Source organism: Pristiophorus japonicus, chromosome 23 (assembly GCF_044704955.1).
Source record: "Pristiophorus japonicus isolate sPriJap1 chromosome 23, sPriJap1.hap1, whole genome shotgun sequence".
Lineage (NCBI taxonomy): Eukaryota > Metazoa > Chordata > Chondrichthyes > Pristiophoridae > Pristiophorus > Pristiophorus japonicus.
In genome coordinates this window covers 36,476,565-36,495,763 of record NC_091999.1, presented here as the reverse complement: position 1 = coordinate 36,495,763, position 19,199 = coordinate 36,476,565, and the positions used below count along the sequence as shown (strand labels likewise).

Here is a 19,199-nt window from a genome sequence, read left to right as displayed (position 1 = left end):
CCGCGCAGTGTGCGGTGTAATTTGCGCTGATTTGGATCCCTGAACACCCCCTCTCATAGCCCGGTTACCATTGGGTGGTGCAATGCCCAGATTGTGATTTGTTTCTGCTGGAGATGAAGCATTTATTCCTGTGATATTCTGTAACATACCGTTATGTCCTGATACACCGAATTCCTGTTACCCGTGTCTGTTACACAGTCGGTCGCTATTAAAGTTAGCTGCAAGGATTTGGATGTCGAGGTTTGCTGATCACATTATCGGTTCTGATTCACAAGCTTCTCTCATAAAACGCAGGTCTGAAGCGGACGGGCCCCATATTATTATGTGTCTCCGTCAACTCACTCCTTTATCATCAGTCAAGCGGACTTATTTTAAAGCTAATTTTACAAACAGCTGTCTTAGGGTCACAGACTCAGGGGCAGTTAGTGAAATGCAATGAGAGACAATTGCGTAATGTGAGGAGCAAGATCTCATCTCCAGACCAAAAGTGTAGCTTTAGCCACGTACACCGTAAATCGAATCACATTACCCATCTCTCGCACTCGGTTAAATAGAGTGATAACAATTCAGATTATAGGGGATACTTTATTGGTACAGATGCATGGATAGTTAGCGGGAGATCGAGAAACACAAACTGGCAGTGTCTTTGGACCCTGATAATATAATTCAATCTCAGAGATTCACAACCCCTGTGAAACAGTGAGTAAATAAAGGGATTTAATTTACAGTCCAGATGTGAGTCCATTCTGTTGGTGATGCGGAAGGAGTGATGTGGATCCAGAAACCGCCCCTATCTGGGCATCAATGGGCGGCGCCAGTGACCTCGCCCCCATCTCCCGGGTATTTAACTGCCGGTCACTGGGACTGCAATATAACAGTCTGGGAGTGTGTTTGCTCAGTGAGTTCTTGCCGGAACCATTCACCACACATTGCCAGGAGGATGAGGTTGGCGATTTCTCTCAGTCTGTTGCTGGCTTTCTTTTCCCGTGAGTAGTTTTTATTGTGCAATCTCTCACTGTTACTGTCTCAGTATTAGTTTCTCTCTGGAATGTTACAGCGTCAGGAATCATTTCACCAGGATTGATCCTCTGGGGTTTTTGATTATTTTTACAGGTGTCCACTCGGATGTGGTGTTGATTCAGCCCGAGGCAGAGACCAGGATTCCCGGAGGCTCCCGGAGACTGACCTGTCAATCCAGCGGCTTCGATCTTGGTGGTAGCTACATGTACTGGATCCGCCAGGTTCCCAGACAGGGGCTGGAGTGGCTGGTTACCTATTACAGTCCATCGAGCAAGTATTATGCCTCAGGGATTGAGAGCCGATTTACTGCGTCCAAAGACACTTCAAACAACATCTTCACGTTGGACATGAAGAATCTGAGGAGCGAAGACAACGCCATCTATTTCTGTGCAAGGGACTACAGCAATGGATCACGGTGCTATCCAGACCGAGCTCTCCATACAAAAACCCCAGACAGGGAGTTTGCTCAAAACTGTGATCGCTACCACACCAGGAGCGTCGAAGGAACTGAAGCTTAAATAAAAATAATGAGTGGAAGTAAGATATATATATATATTTAAATGTATTACATTTGTCTGCTTTATTAATGGTGATTGCCATGCTGAATCTGCACAGAGGCTTCAGAAGTATTCCAATCATTGTTATAAATATAATGAACGGTACAAACTGAAATATCTCACTGATTCACTCTTAGGGGTGTCGGAATCATGTTTTTAGAGCTGGGTGCAATTTAATCTCTGTATTTTATAGTTTACAGTCCACCGGAGTATTTGACATGACATATCTCACTGTGACGCTACGGGCTACTGGGGACAAGGGACCATGGTGACGGTGACTGCAGGTAAGGAACATTCACTCATTCAAAAACTGTTGTATTTGTGTCTTTATTTTATATTTCTGTTCATTTTAATAATGATTTCGTTCACTGAAACTTGGGTCCGGTGGATTTTGTTTTGAGATTTTTTGCAACGCTCAATGTGATTCTGCTGCAAAATGATTATAGAATTCAACAGTTTCTCCACAGAAAATGTTGTTGATGTGATTTGGTGTTTATTCGCTGACGACTGTGTGCCTGGTTACTTTAAATACTTTATGGTTGTTACACTGTTTGACGTTTCTGCAATGTTTAATCTCGGTGACCTATGATTGTTGCAGTTTTTCTGATCGAATGCAAACATTGTGTTTAAATCTATTTAAAGGAACATTGTAGGCACAAAACAGAAAGCTTAGCGATCAATAAATAATCTTCAGGAATTGAATGCTTTTTATTGAAAATTACATTGTCATCTACTGAGCGAATGTTCCCGAAAGTTTAGATTCAATATGTGAAGCGTTACTGTAATTAAGAACTGAACAATTAACACATTTCCAGCCGGAACAGATTTAAATTAATATTACTAACATTATTATAATGCAGTAATATCACCAATTATTATTAAATATGCTATAATATCAACATTAATGTATTTAACAGTCTAAACACAATTCTGCTGAAAGTATTTTAAATTTCTGTTGAATTCAATCATTAGTTATTTCAGTGTTAGGCGGGTTCGGTGATTCTGTAATGAGATTTTTTGCAAGGATACATTTGATTCTGCTGGAAGTGTTTATAGAGTGAAGGGTCTGCTCCATGAAAGGTTCTGTCGAGGGATTCGACCCCTCAGTGATGTGATTTAGTGTTGATCTGCTGAGGAGAGTTTGTGCCTGTGTCACTCAGAATACCTAGAATTTGTGAAACCGTTTGGCGTTTCTACAATGTTTAATAAATATTGGGTGTTGTTTGTTAAAACTTTCACTAAACTAATCTTGAACACTTTGCAAGACCAAAACCTGTCTCTCAATAACAAATTTCGCTGTATTAGTAAGGCTGAAATTCAGGCACATTAAGTTAATTTCAAATGTTGCAGGTAAGTGTGCTTCTGAGGAGGAAGGGCCAGACAGGCACTCAGATTATTTTCAATAATCATCTAACATGAACATTAATTAGAATGTAACATCAGTGATCATTTATTAAACACAAACGATCCCTTACAATTGCGTTGCATACTGGTCCGTATTATAGTTATTGCAAAACCTCAATGGTTGGAGAGAATGTTTAATTAATTCCAAAATTAATTTATAAATCAATGCATTTATAACCCGGCTGTGCTGAGTTCGATAAGGTGCCGCTGCAGATTTTGGTGAATTAACTTCCTGTTTTGCCTCGATGATTTTACAGGTTATATTTACTGATGAAAATATATCAAATCAGTGGGTGGTCAGATTTCAATGTAGATGTCTCCTGGATTGTGACATTCTTATTCTGTCACCGAGTCCCGTGACGGCAGCAAATTCCCGTGGAATGTGAATTATTTCCAGATACTTGCTTTCAGGGGAGTTAATTTTTACACGGTTTCCAAGAAAGTTGACAGAGATGGAAAAATGGCTGGATTCTGAAGAGTCTCTCAAATTAATATCAGTTTAATTTCAAAGAATCTGCGGAGTTGAGGTGGTTGGAAATTGACAAGAAATAAATTAGAAATCAAGCAGCTTCATTGAAATTAACAGATTGAACTGGTCTCTCTGCCTGGAGCACCGTTTGTGTCTGTTCTGTTTCTGTGCGCCTGCTCACTGTGTGAGAATCAGGAGTCCTCCTGACCGGTTGTAAACCTTCTGGATTGTGATTCTGTATTGCGGGGAGTGTCATTTAACTCAGTTATTTAAGAAACTGGTATATGTGAGAAACGTAAAAGTTTGACTTTAAAGTTGATGAGTCGCCGCAGAAATGAGATCAGTTACCCAGAGTGTGACAGTCAGAAGAAACAGTTCCGAAACACCATGGGGGGACAGTAGAAGGAGCTTTAATCAGTTTCCAACCCAGTTGTACATGCCCTGGGAGTGTTTGATGGGACAGTGCAGAAGGAGCTGTACTCTGTATCTAGCCCATGCTGTACGTGCCCTGGGAGTGTTTGAATGGACAGTGTAGAGGGCGCTTTACTCTGTATCTAACCCCATGCTGTACGTGCTCTGGGCGTGTTTGATGGGACAATGTAGAGGGAGCTTTACTCTGTATCTGACCCATTCTGTACCTGCTCTGGGCATGTTTGATGGGACAATGTAGAGGGAGCTTTACTCTGTATCTTGACCCATGCTGTATCTGCTCTGGAAGTGTTTGATGGGACAGTGTAGAGGGAGTGTTACTCTGTATCTGACCCATGCTGTACCTGCTCTGGAGGTGTTTGATGGGACAATGTAGAGGGAGCTTTACGCTGTATCTTGACCCATGCTGTACCTGCCCTGTTTGGATTGATGGCACAGTGCAGAAATAATTTTACTCGGAATCTAAACCTTGCTATATTTGGCCCGTCTTACGGGGTAGTGTAGTTTAATATGCATTCATCCTTTGCTTTACATGACCTTACAGCGCCAGACAGATCAGTGAAGAGAGAGATTTACTCTATCGAATCTATCCTGTATCTGATTTGAGTGATTTTCTAAAAATATTGAAGAAACTTCAATCTGCATCTAACTAATAAGATATCGAATTAGTAATGGTTATACAGTTGAGCATCAGATAATTATTGAATGAGATTGGTGTGATCCGAAGCTCACTTTCAGAACAAACAGCGCCTCGTCTGATCTGATGGGTGCTCCAATTTATTTTGGCAATTTTGGACCTGCACTGGGGCTGTTTGATGGGACATTGTAGAGGGAGATTTATTCTGTATCTAACCCATGCTGTACCTGCCCTGGGAATGTTTAATGGGACACTGTAGAGGGAGCTTTACTCTGTACCTGTATTGGGAGTGTTTGATGGGACAGTGTAGAGGAAGCTTTATTCTTTATCCAAGCCTGACTGTACCTGCCCTGAGTGTGTTTAATTGGCAATGTGGAGGGAAATCTACTTTTTATCTAACTCGTGCCGTACCTACCCTGGGAGTGTTTGATATGACAGTGATGAAGGAGCTTTACTCTGCAACTAACCCGTACTTTACTTTATCTGGCAGTGCTTGATGGGACATTGCAGAGATTGCTTTAATCAGTATTTAAACTTTTATTTACAAAGACGTGGAGCTTAATTGGGTCCTTCAATATAGATTGATCTTCTATTTAATCAGAGCTATAGGTGAGCTGGTGCGCTTTACAGGGGCAGTGTATGGTAAGCTTGTCTTTATACATGTGATAATTGTGCTGAATCTAATCGGTCAATTTGATAACGCATTTTATGGAGAGACATTTCGTAGCACATCTCTGCAGTACTTGAGCTGGGAATGTTTGACGGGATAGTACAGATAACGTACTACTCTGTGTGCAACCCTTGCTATACCTGTCATGACCCACACGACAGCATAGCGGGAGCTTTGCTCTCATATCTCTGCTGTATCTGACCTGAGAGTGCTTGGTCAGGCAATGTTCAAGATACCGCTAGCTGCGACTAACAAATAGCAGATAAACTACTCGTGACAGATATACACAATAAATCGTCCGATTGACCAGATTAAACAACGCACATTCATTGATGTTTATATTCTTTCTGAAAAAATGCCAAATTTTTAATGAGTTATTAATGTTTGAACATTTTGAGCATCAGATTACTATTGAACACGATTGGCCTGATCCTCAGCTCACTTCCAGAACAAACTGTTTCAGGAAGTGAATAACGCTCCAGAAAGCAGCGCCTGTTCTGATCTGTTGGGAGGCTGTAAGTTATTTTCACAATTTAAATGGAGGATATCAAGACTCCCACTTGAATTAATCGTCATGAGGACCTCATGTTTAGAAACATTATGTTGTTCAATTCTTCCTGAAAAGGTTAAAGGCAGGGACAAACTATGAGAGATGCAGCTATTGGCCTGGATCACAACACAAGGCGCACAGTCACTGAGCTGCAATTCTGTGAAACATTTAAAGAGATAGAGTCAACCTGCAATAAGTCATCATTCGCAATGAATTTTAAGCCTTTATAGCAGCATGCGATTGACTAATTTGCGTCAGATTTATAAGATCTCTTTATTTTAAATATCCTCTTTAATTACAACAAACAATAAAAATAGATCTGGTAGAGGTGTCCAAAATATGAAGCGTTTCCTTCCATTAAATCTAGTAGAACTATTCCCACTGACTCGTGTAGAATGATAGCATCTCACAGCACTGAAAAGGCCATTCAGGCATCGTGCCTATGCCGGCTCTGAAAGAGCTGTCCAATTTAGTCCAACTCCCCAGGGTTTTCCTTCTAAACGTGCCACTGAGTCCTCCTGACGTACAGGAGGAACTGCCTGGAGCATTCCTGAAATTACCAACCCTCTGTGTGAAAAAATTACCCCAATTTCCCCTTTTGATCTTTTGCCAATTATTTTAAATTTGTGACCTTTGGTTACCCACCTACTTTCCAGCGGAAGCAGTTTCTCCCTACTTGCTCTATCAAAACCTGTCATCATGTTGAATATCTCTCTTCGGTCTCCTCTTAACCTCTGCTCTAAGGAGAATATCCCAGCTTCTCCAATCTATCCACATAACTGAAGACCCCATCCCTGGCATCATCCTGGTAAAAGCTTCCCCTCTACACTCCCCAATGGCTTGACATCCTTCCTAAATTGTTGTTCCAGAATTGTGCACAATACCCCAGCTGAGGCCTAACACGTGATCTGTAAGTTTAGCATAACCGTCTTATTTTTGTAGTCAATGGCCCATTTACAAAGTCATGTATCCCATACGCTTTCATAACTGTCTTACCAGTTTGCCCTGCCCCCTTCAAAGATTTTTGAATATGTTCATCTAGATTTCTCTGTTCGTGCATCCCCTCAAAACAATACTATTTAGATTATACTGCTTATCCATCTTCCACCCAATGTGCATCGCTTCTCAATGATTCGCATTAAATTGCAATTGCCATGTCCCGGCGCATTTCACTGGTCCATCTGTCTCCTCATGGAGTCTGCTGCTTTCATGCTCACTATTGGCTACGTTGCCAGTTTTTGCATCACCTTCGAACTTCGAAATTGTATTCCCTATAACCAAGTCCAGGGCATTGTGATATAACAAGAACAACAATGGGAACTGAAATGGGCCATTTAAGGAGAAACTTCCAATTAACCGGATTTTGGAATGGTATTTTATTCGGATTATTAATTGAGTGGCAGGGAGGAGGAAACTCAAGAGACATGCATTCAATGGGATGGGATAGAGCCCAGATCACAGTGCACTGAGGGACATCGGTCTCCATCAAATGCTGAGAAAATGAGGGAGAAATTCGACTCAATCGCAATTCACCGACAGCTTGAATCTTAGAAACTTAACTATGGAAATGCTACCTGTTGAATTATGTGGTATGCAAATTTAGAGGGTTTTTTGCTAACGTCCGAAGCAGGAATTCCGCTGTTACTTTGAAGTGCAGTCACTGTTGTTTTGTAGGGATACGCCGCAGGCAATGTGCACAGAGCAAATTTCCCCAAACTGCAATTAAATAAAGGACCAGAAATGGTGCTGATTGAGAAATAAATGGAGGCCGAAATAACAGGAACACGTCTCTGTTCTTCTATTGTATGATCCAATGAAGGATTCTTTATTGACGAGTTGTGTAAATGTTCTTGTTGTGTAATGTGATAGAGCTCGGGGATAGAGAGGTGTGTTCCTGACCAGGGCATCGACAGGTCCTTATGATGGAACTGACAGAAACTCAAATGCCCGTGTAGTCTTTGATGGGGAAATGGTGGAATTAGTTTATTCTGCAGTCAAATTTCGAGCTGTTTATTTCTTTTATAAGCACGGATTACAGAGTCTAACTTGTTCAATGGGCCATTCTTTCCCAGTAACACCGTCTCCCCCCACCCTCTACGCCCTGCTCTCCTCCTGTGAACAACCCAGTACCGATGGCTCCATCACGTACGGCTGTTTGGCGATGGACTACTCCCCCGACATCACCAGCCTTTCCTGGAAGAAAGATAAAGAGCCAATCACCACTGGATTGAATACCTACCCGTCAGTGCTCAACAAGAAGGGAATCTACACCCAGAGCAGCCAGTTAACCATCGCCGAGTCAGATATGGGGAGCAGCACAATCTACTGCGAGGTTCGACGTGGTGTGTCGGTCTGGGCCATCACAATGCTAGGTTAGTGATGTGGATTACAGGGCAAACAATGATAAGGTGAGAAATTATGTTCAACTTGTAGAGAAATTTGGTTAGACAACACTTAGAGTACTGTGTACAGTTCTGCTCTCCATATCATACTTAGAATACTGTGTACAGTTCTCGTCTCCAAATCACACTTAGAGTATTGTGTACAATTCTGCTCTCCCTATCATACTTCTAATATTGTGTACAGTTCTGGTCTCCATATTACACTTAGAGTATTGTATACAGTTCTGGTTTCCATATAATAATTAGAATACTGTGCACAGTTCTAGTCTCCTTATCACATTTAGAATATTGTTCACAATTCAGGTTTCCATCTCATACTTAGAATACTGTCGAAAGTTAGCTCTCCACATCATACTTAAAATATTATGCACAGTTCCGGTCTCCATATCACAGTTAGAATACTGTACACAGTTCTGTTCTCCATATCACGCTTAGAATATTGCTTAAAGTTCTGGTTTCCATCTCATACTTAGAATACAGTGTAAAGTTCTGGTCTCCATATCATACTGAGAATAGTGTGCATAGTTCTGGTCTCCATATTACACTTAGAATAGTATGCATAGTTCTGTTCTCCATATCACACTTAGAATATTGCTTAAAGTTCTGGTTTCCATCTCATACTTAGAATACAGTGTAAAGTTCTGGTCTCCATATCATACTGAGAATAGTGTGCATAGTTCTGGTCTCCATATCACACTTAGAATATTGTGCATGGTTCTGGTCCGCATATCGCACTTAGAATATTATGCACAGTTCCGGTCTGCATATTAAACTGAGAATACTGTGCACAGTTCTGCTCTCTGTAAATGCCAGGTTAGTGTTCGTCTGACAGCAAAGAACCTGTTAAAATATAAGGACGCTTTGCATTTCTTAATCAATTATTTTCTAAGCAATGTCAATAATATGTTTTTTTTTGAAGATCCTGAACCGGACATCGTTCCTCCAACTGTTCTCCTCACGCTGAGTTCTACTGAACAAATCACCAGCAGCAGATATGCAAGCGCCGTGTGTTCAATCATCGATTTCAGGCCAAAATCACTGACCGTGAATTGGCTGAAGAGTGGACAACTCATGGATTCGGGCATCATCACCTCTCCCGTCTTTGAGGTGAACGGGAACTTCTTGACGGCCAGTCGGCTGACAGTCCCCGCCGAGGAATGGTTCACCGGCTCGGTCTACACCTGCCAGGTCACTCATGAAGGGGTCACGCAAAACCGTAACTTCAGCAGATCTCATGGTAAGAGACACAATCCCGGGAGGTTGCACACCATTCTGAGCGCTGACCTCAGTAAGGATTTTATTGGAATTAGTAAAAAGCAGAGGACTGTTCCTAATTTCCAATCATGCAGTTTGTGTATTCTTGCGATACAAACTTGCCTTTATACAGCGCCTTCAGCGACCACAGACTGAACCAAAACGCTTGCCAGCCAATGAATTAAGTTGTGAAATGTGGTCACAGTTGTAATGTACAAAGTACGGCAGTCATTTAGTGCACAGCAAGCTCCCACAAACAGCAGTGTGATAATGACCATTTGTTTTTGTTGAGTGATATTTCTTGAGGGATAAATATTCCCAGGCCACCAGGGAGAACTCCTCTGCTTTTCATTGAAATAATGCCAGAGTATCGTTTACCTCCACCTGAGAGGCCAGACGGATCCTCGGTTTAACACCTGATCCGACAGACGGCAACTCCGATAGTGCGCCATGCCCCCAGTACTGCACTGGGAGACTCAGCTTACATTTTGTGATCAAATATCTGGAGTGGAAATTCAATCCAGGATCTTCTGGTTCAGGATTCCTCATTGCTCAGGATTTATTAACCTCGCCAAAGAAGCTTTCCCCTTGCTCTGATGTCAGGCAGTGAGTGAAGTGTCCTTAGTCTCAGGTTTATCCTGAGTTGGCTGATCATATACGGAGCGGCTGTCGGAGTCTGGAACCCTTTCCTGCCAACTGTCCAGGAATCCTGCTAGAATGGGCATCTACCCTATTCAGAGCACTGAGCTCAATTCTCGGCTCCGCACCACAGGAAGGATATACGTGGAGGCGCTAAACTGCAGGTTTACCCGAATTAAACCGGGGCTAATAATGTAAAATGATCAGTCGACGAGTATAAAACGTTAAGAGATGATCCAATTGACGTGTTTAAGTTGATAAATGGAATTGATCGAGTAGATATACAACATTTATTTAGTTTGATGAAAGAGTCGAGAACAAGTAGCAGAAACTTAACATTAGAGTTAGGCCGTGCAGAGGTGATGTCAGAAAGGATTTTCTCACAAGAAGAATATTGCAAGTCGGGATTTCCCTCCCCAAAAGCTGCTGACACTTGCTTTCAATTGAAAAGTTGAAAATTGAGATTTATAGATTTTTGTCAGGCAAGGTTATCAAGGGTTACATAACCAATGCGTGAAGATGGTGTTGAGTGTTCATCAGCCATGATCTAACTGGTTGGCGAGACAGGATGGATGGACTGAATGCCCTCCTCCTGTTCCTATGTTGCTATTAATGCCCTGAGGTCATATTTCTCTCTGAATCTCTCTCACCAGACATGATAAATGTTCAGTAATTACAGAAATTAACAAGCGACCTCACATCATTCCAAATGATGCCGCACCACAAAGATTCCTTGGAACTCCATTCTCCCGAACTTGCACTTCTCCTCTGACGGGGGCTGTGACTGGTTCCTGCACATTTTCACTGCAACAAAAAACGCAGCAAGAGACCAGAAACTTAACTTTGTTTCCTGTTGTCCCATAAATCCTGAAATTAATTTGACACTGGTTTTGAACCAGTATAATGTCTGGTGTAGACCTCTTGAACTTCGGGCTTTTCGGGCTTCAGCTATTATAACCAACGGTGATGCATTTGGGTGCAAGGATCTATGGACGGGCTTAAAGGAGCAAGGGATTTCAGGAAGAGCGCTATTCCATGCCTAACACAATGTATTCCGATTTTATGCCGGGTATTTGCTTCACAGCCCATTACAGGTGGCTCTGGCTGCAAATACACAAGAAATGTTACAGATCTCTCGGAATCGTTGCCAATTCATTGTCCTTCCAATAACGCCGGTGTTGAGGCAACAGCGAGAGGTTGATATCTCAAAAGTGATATATTCCCCTTGAAAGATTTAAGGCTAAATATTGGTGTCCGGATTCTGAAGCTTCAGCTTTTCCTGACTTTCATTCCTGTTTCGCAGTGGATGTCCCATGCAGCGATTCAAAAATCACTCTTCGCCCACCGTCATTGGAACAGGTCTTACTGGAGGCGATGGTGACCTTAACCTGCGTCGTGTCTGAGGCTCCTTATGGGCTCACCGTGACCTGGACCCGGGAAAAGGAGGCTTTGAAATCAGAGATTGCCTTCCAGCCGGGAGAGGATCCCAACATAGTGATCAGCAACTTAAACATCTCGACACAAGACTGGCTGAGTGGGGATAAGTTCTACTGCGTGGTGAGCCATCAGGATATGCCGACTCCTCTCAGAGATTCCATCCACAAGGAAAAGGGTGAGCGGGGAGATTGTTGCAATAAGTGAGATACTGTGACTATTTCCAGTGCATGTGCAAGGGACAATTCATTATATAAAGTGTTTAATGGGCTGCTCTGATCATTCAGTTTGGTAATTCCACGAACTCAGCACTCTGGGACCTGACATTATGTATTTTAGGGGAAACTGGACAAGTCCATGAGTGAGAAAGGAATAGAAGGGTATGTTATTAGGAATAGATTAAGTGAGCTAGGAGGAGGCTTGTGTGAAACATACACACCGGCATAGACCAGTTGGCCAATCTCCTCATTCTGTGCAGTAAATTCTATGTAATTTTCCAGACCAACCCTTGGAGATTTCAGAGAGAAAGATTGTGTTCCCTCTGCTGCGGGATGGAAAACCAGAGAGGCCCCAGAGGGGAAAAGGAAAAGCTTTAAAATTCAACGCAGTGTCCATTTCTCTCACATCTAACCACCTGAAATTGGCTGAATTTAAATGAGGAAGGCGAGTTGTGGGCGGTGGTCTCACAGGCCACCCGGAAGAACGGGAGGATTGGAAGCCGAGTCAGGAGGTCTCGGATCGCGGGGGCTGGGTTACACAGGGACCCTGGATCCAGGAGGTAGGTGTATGGGCAATTACCACCTGGGTGCAGCAGTCCCCGCCTCGCTGTAACTGCAGGGATTTACACAGTGTGTCAAACCGGACCAGCGACAGTTAAACACCAAATGGTGGTTAAAATAGAAGATTCCAGTCCCATTTAAATATTTTACTCAAATATAATATTACAACCGGGAGTGGGCGCGTTGACGTCGGGATTCCTATTTTTAACAATTTAAAAACCTCCACGCCCAAAACCCGCCTGCTGTATTGATTTAAAGTTTTCCCATTGTCTCTGGAACTGTCCAGTTCATTGGCCTTTATTGTAACTGTTCCACAGCGAAAGATCCACGGGAACCGGCCGTGTCTGTCCTCCTGCCCTCGGCAGAAGAAGTCTCCGCTCAGAGGTTGGTCAGCCTCACCTGCTTAGTGAGAGGTTTCTCCCCCCGAGAAATCTTCGTCAAATGGACCGTCAATGACAAGCCGGTGGATTCCGGCAACTACAAGAACACCGAGGTGATGGCGGAGAACGGCAGCAGATCCTTCTTCATGTACAGCCTGCTATCCATTGCAGCCGAGGAGTGGGCCAGCGGTGCTTCTTACTCCTGTGTGGTGGGACACGAAGCGATCCCCTTGAAGATCACCAACAGAACCATCAATAAATCCAGCGGTAAACCCAGTTTCGTCAACATTTCCCTTGTTCTGATGGACACCGTCAATTCTTGTCAATGAGAATCTCTCGATTGCATTTCAGTTCTTAAATAAAAAACAATAAAGGGCTTTTTTTCCAATCGTGAGTTAAACAGGCAGCCGCTCAATTAACTATGTTTCCTAGTTTTGCCAATGTGAGGGCTGTTTGTCTGAAGTAGAGTGTTTGCGTGTCTCGGTCCCAAGGCTTATACAGCCAGCGCTCCCAGCTCAGATACACCATGGGTTAGAGACTGGGTGAAGTTCTCTCATTACAGGATTCCTGAAAGTAACTTCAGCAGAGAGAGAGTAAAGGGTAATTTTCACTCACTGTACCTCTCATACCCACCAGCGAGAGGGGAACGGGAAATGCATAATTCTCGTAACCCCCACTGCCCCTCCCACAGGGAGATGGGAAATGAACCACTCTCTTGTAAATGCACTAAGTTGCCATCAGTACAATGTCACATTCTAACCCATGGTCAAAAGATTTTAAACTTGCCACATGATTATTATATTCTGAAATAACTATTTATTCCACGTAATATTTTTTAATTAAATAGTCCCTGTTAATTGTAAACTAACATGCTGAATTCTAATGGGCCATATCTAAACTGGTGATTGAATCCTCTGCGGGTTTCTCATAGTTGTGTCCCTGATGTTTCTGAGGCCCATCGGTTGAATTGTTGCATTCCTTCGGCTGACGTCACATTGCGCCTCACACAGGACACATTTACACAGAGCAGGGAGAATACATGTGAAAGTGAGTCTGTCTGTGTTCATATGTAAGTGTGATGATGATTTTGTATAAGTGTGTGTATTTTTGTGTAAGTGCACAATTTCACAGTAACACACATAGACTTACATATAAAGACATACGTTAACACTCTGACACATAATATTATACATAACTCGAATATAATGAAAACCATCATTGTCAAATCCAGTTATTGGTACTCTCTGAAAATTTTAACAATAGCAATAATACACGTCAATCTAAATGCACACTTACACAACGGATACTTACACACACTTACACACACATAGACACACACATCAATCCACACAGACACTGACACAAAGCACACCTACACCCACTTACACACACATAAACACATACATCAATCCACACACACACTTACACAAAACAAACTTACACACACATAGACACACGCATCAATCCATACACACAGACTTACAAAACACACTTACACACACTTACTCACACATAAACACATACATCAATCCACACACACACTTACACAAAACACACTTATACACACATAGACACACGCATCAATCCATACCCATACACTTACAAAACACACTTACACACACTTACACACACATAAATACACATCAATCCACACACACACTTACACAAAACACACACACACTTGTAAACAAACGCATCAATCCAAACACACATTTACACAAAACACACACACGCTTACATGCAAACATACTATTGCACTTAGACACACACATCAATCAAAACACACACTTTCACAAAACACACACACACAAACACACACAAACTTACCTGCAAACCCATTGCTACACATAAACACACACATGCTTACACCTAAACATGAACAACACTGAGACATAGCCGTACACTTACAGGGAAACACACACCTGAACACATTTACACAAGTATGAACACGCATATAAATCCAAACACAATCTAACAAAAACACACACAGACAAACTTACAGGTACACACAATGTGACATGAAAACTCACAAACACACACTTACACCTCAACATTAGCAAACACTTGGACATAACCATACATATACACTTACAGGGAAACACACACATGAACATACATATACACCGGGTTACACATACACTTACACATAAGCACACACATGAACACACTTGCACACACACACACACACAAACCCTTTGATATGAACATGCTTACACATAAAAGTACACACACTCACCTACACCAAATCTCACACTCACAATTAAATTTAAACACACACACTTACATAAAAACACACGCATTCTTAAACAAAACATAAAGAAAGATTTACACACACATACACAATCTTAGAAATACACACACGCACAACCCCACAGATCAACACCCTCACAGGGAACACAAACACTGACTAATCCAGAACAACAGATAGTTATACAGTGATATAGACACTAAAGAGCACAAACAAAAACGTCAGGCTATAGAAGAATGTAGAACAAAGATGCAGTTTTTGGACGGGCAAAGTATCCAATGCTTGGCCTGAATAAATAATTACTGATACCATAATATCTAACATTTCACTATTCTGGCCTTACACATACACTGGATCAATGTAGTTGTTGCAAGCTGAAACGTTATTTATGTTCAGAGCATTGCCGTAACATATATAAAAAAAAGGTTATAACTCACAACTAATCTCTTAAAAGCCTCCTTGGCAGCCTCCAACTAAGTAACTACCTTAACCTAGCGGAAAAATAATCGATATCCTGCTGTACACCTTCCTCGATGTTTCATCGTATTATTCCCGAATGGTAGATCGTAGCAAAGTCATCCAAAATCAATTAGCCTCTGACATGGAAGAAAAACTATCATATTTTCCAAAACGGACTATAGGAGGATCATAATGTTGGGGAGGAGTTAAACTAATATGGCAGGGGGATGGGAACCAATGCAGGGAGACAGAGGGTAACAAAAAGGAGGCAAAAGCAAAAGACAGAAAGGAGATGAGGAAAAGTGGAGGGCAGAGAAACCCAAGGCAAAGAACAAAAAGGGCCACTGTACAGCAAAATTCTAAAAGGACAAAGGGTGTTAAAAAAAACAGCCTGAAGGCTTTGTGTCTTAATGCAAGGAGTATCCGCAACAATGTGGATTAATTAACTGTGCAAATAGATGTTAACAAATATGACGTGATTGGGATTACGGAGACGTGGCTCCAGGATGATCAGGGCTGGGAACTCAACATCCAGGGGTATTCAACATTCAGGAAAGATAGAATAAAAGGAAAAGGAGGTGAGGTAGCATTGCTGGTGAAGGAGCAAATTAAGGCAATAGTTCGGAAGGACATTAGCTTGGATGATGTGGAATCTATATGGGTAGAGCTCCAGAATACCAAAGGACAAAAAACGTTAGTGGGAGTTGTGTACAGACCTCCAAACAGTAGTAGTGATGTTGGGGAGGGCATCAAACATGAAATTAGGGGTGCGTGCAATAAAGGTGCAGCAGTTATAATGGGTGACTTTAATATGCTCATAGATTGGGTTAACCAAACTGGAAGCAATACGTTGGAGGAGGATTTCCTGGAGTGCATAAGGGATGTTTTTTTAGACCAATATGTCGAGGAACCAACTAGGGGGGAGGCCATCTTAGACTGGGTGTTGTGTAATGAGAGAGGATTAATTAGCAATCTCGTTGTGCGAGGCCCCTTGGGGAAGAGTGACCATAATAAGGTGGAATTCTACATTAGGATGGAGAATGAAACAGTTAATTCAGAGACCATGGTCCAGAACTTAAAGAAGGGTAACTTTGAAGGTATGAGGCGTGAATTGGCTAGGATAGATTGGCGAATGATACTGAAGGGGTTGATTGTGGATGGGCAATGGCAGACATTTAGAGACCGCATGGATGAACTACAACAATTGTACATTCCTGTCTGGCGTAAAAATAAAAAAGGGAAGGTGGCTCAACCGTGGCTATCAAGGGAAATCAGGGATAGCATTAAAGCCAAGGAAGTGGCATACAAATTGGCCAGAAATAGCAGCGAACCCGGGGACTGGGAGAAATTTAGAACTCAGCAGAGGAGGACAAAGGGTTTGATTAGGGCAGGGAAAAAGGAGTACGAGAAGAAGCTTGCAGGGAACATTAAGACGGATTGCAAAAGTTTCTATAGATATGTAAAGAGAAAAAGGTTAGTAAAGACAAACGTAGGTCCCCTGCAGTCAGAATCAGGGGAAGTCATAACGGGGAACAAAGAAATGGCGGACCAATTGAACAAGTACTTTGGATCGGTAATCACTGAGGAGGGCACAAACAACCTTCCGGATATAAAAGGGGTCGGAGGGTCGAGTAAGGAGGAGGAACTGAGGGAAATCCTTATTAGTCGGGAAACTGTGTTGGGGAAATTGATGGGATTGAAGGCCGATAAATCCCCAGGGCCTGATGGACTGCATCCCAGAGTACTTAAGGAGGTGGCCTTGGAAATAGTGGATGCATTGACAGTCATTTTCCAACATTCCATTGACTGTGGATCAGTTCCTATGGAGTGGAGGGTAGCCAATGTAACCCCACTTTTTAAAAAAGGAGGGATAGAGAAAACAGGGAATTATAGACCGGTCAGCCTGACATGGGTAGTGGGTAAAATGATGGAATCAATTATTAAGGATGTCATAGCAGTGCATTTGGTAATAGGTAATATAACAAGTCCAAGTCAGCATGGATTTGTGAAAGGGAAATCATGCTTGACAAATCTTCTGAAATTTTTTGAGGATGTTTCCAATAGAGTGGACAAGGGAGAACCAGGTGATGTGGTATATTTGGACTTTCAGAAGGCTTTCGACAAGGTCCCACACAAGAGATTAATGTGCAAAGTTAAAGCACATGGGATTGGGGTAGTTTGCTGACATGGATTGAGAACTCGTTGTCAGACAGGAAGCAAAGAGTAGGAGTAAATGGGACTTTTCATAATGGCAGGCAGTGACTAGTGGGGTACCGCAAGGTTCTGTGCTGGGGCCCCAGCTGTTTACACTGTACATTAATGATTTAGATGAGGGGATTAAATGTAGTATCTCCAAATTTGCGAATGACACTAAGTTGGGTGGCAGTGTGAGCTGCGAAGAGGATGCTATGATGCTGCAGAGCGACTTGGATAGGGTGGGTGAGTGGGCAAATGCATGGCAGATAAAGTATAATATGGATAAATGTGAGGTTATCCACTTTGGTGATAAAAACAGAGAGACAGACTATTATCTGAATGGTGACAGATTAGGAAAAGGGGAGGTGCAAAGAGACCTGGGTGTCATGGTACATCAGTCATTGAAGGTTGGCATGCAGGTACAGCAGGCGGTTAAGAAAGCAAATGGCATGTTGGCCTTCATAGCGAGGGGATTTGAGTACAGGGGCAGGGAGGTGTTGCTACAATTGTACAGGGCCTTGGTGAGGCCACACCTGGAGTATTGTGTACAGTTTTGGTCTCCTAACCTAAGGAAGGACATTCTTGCTATTGAGGGAGTGCAGCGAAGGTTCACCAGACCGATTCCCGGGATGGCGGGACTGACCTATCAAAAAAGACTGGATCAACTGGGCTTGTATTCACTGGAGTTCAGAAGAATGAGACGGGACCTCATAGGAACGTTTAAAATTCTGACGGGTTTAGACAGGTTAGACGCAGGATGAATGTTCCCAATGTTGGGGAAGTCCAGAACCAGGGGACACAGGCTAAGGATAAGGGGGAAGCCATTTAGGACCGAGATGAGGAGGAATTTCTTCACCCAGAGAGTGGTGAACCTGTGGAATTCTCTACCACAGAAAGTTGTTGAGGCCAATTCACTAAATATATTCAAAAAGGAGTTAGATGAAGTCCTTACTACTAGGGGAATCAAGGGGTATAGTGAGAAAGCAGGAAGGGGGTACTGAAGTTGCATGTTCAGCCATGAACTCATTGAATGGCGGTGTAGGCTAGAAGGGCCGAATGGCCTACTCCTGCACCTATTTTCTATGTTTCTATGTTTCTATGTTTCTATAATGGAAGAGCGGCAGTGGAGTGAGGAACAGTGAGAGATTGCTGAGAGTGATTAACATAACACAAAATATACATTGAAAGTCCAATTAAAGATCAAACTAATACTTTAAGGTGAAAAAAAGAGAATATAAAATAATAGTATGATACCCGGGATTAATAAACGATTTGAATATATTTCCTCCCCTACATCCCCGTAGATTCCTCAGACCACATCTGGAATGAAGACTATGAGGACGAGAGCGGCAACATCTGGACAACAGCTTCCACATTCATCATCGTGTTCTTCCTGAGCATTTCCTACAGCGCTGCCGTCACGCTCGTGAAGGTGGGAAGATTCAATCCGCTCACACTTCCATCTGACTGAAGCCGTTTGACAAATCTCTGGATGTTTCATTAATATAAACCCTGAGATAAATGCCCCAGACCACTAAACCTCCGCTTCATTCTTTTATCCCTCTTTTACAGCTCAAATGATGGTCTGAATTTCGGCCGCCGTGGATGTTCCTCATCTGTTTATCATCCCTGTGTCACTAAAAATAAAATATATTCTCTTGGTGATTCTCAG

General features: G+C 42.4%; 1 gene segment (V, D, J or C); it reads left to right on the top strand.

Moving 5' to 3' along the window:
- The first annotated feature begins 940 nt into the window (after nucleotides 1-940).
- On the top strand, nucleotides 941-18,998 carry LOC139235485 (Ig heavy chain C region-like). The segment is given in 7 exon segments: nucleotides 941-986; nucleotides 1,114-1,429; nucleotides 1,821-1,861; nucleotides 7,809-8,108; nucleotides 9,058-9,375; nucleotides 11,335-11,643; nucleotides 18,832-18,998. Coding segments are annotated over 7 exon segments (1,497 nt in total).
- The last annotated feature ends 201 nt before the right edge of the window (nucleotides 18,999-19,199 follow it).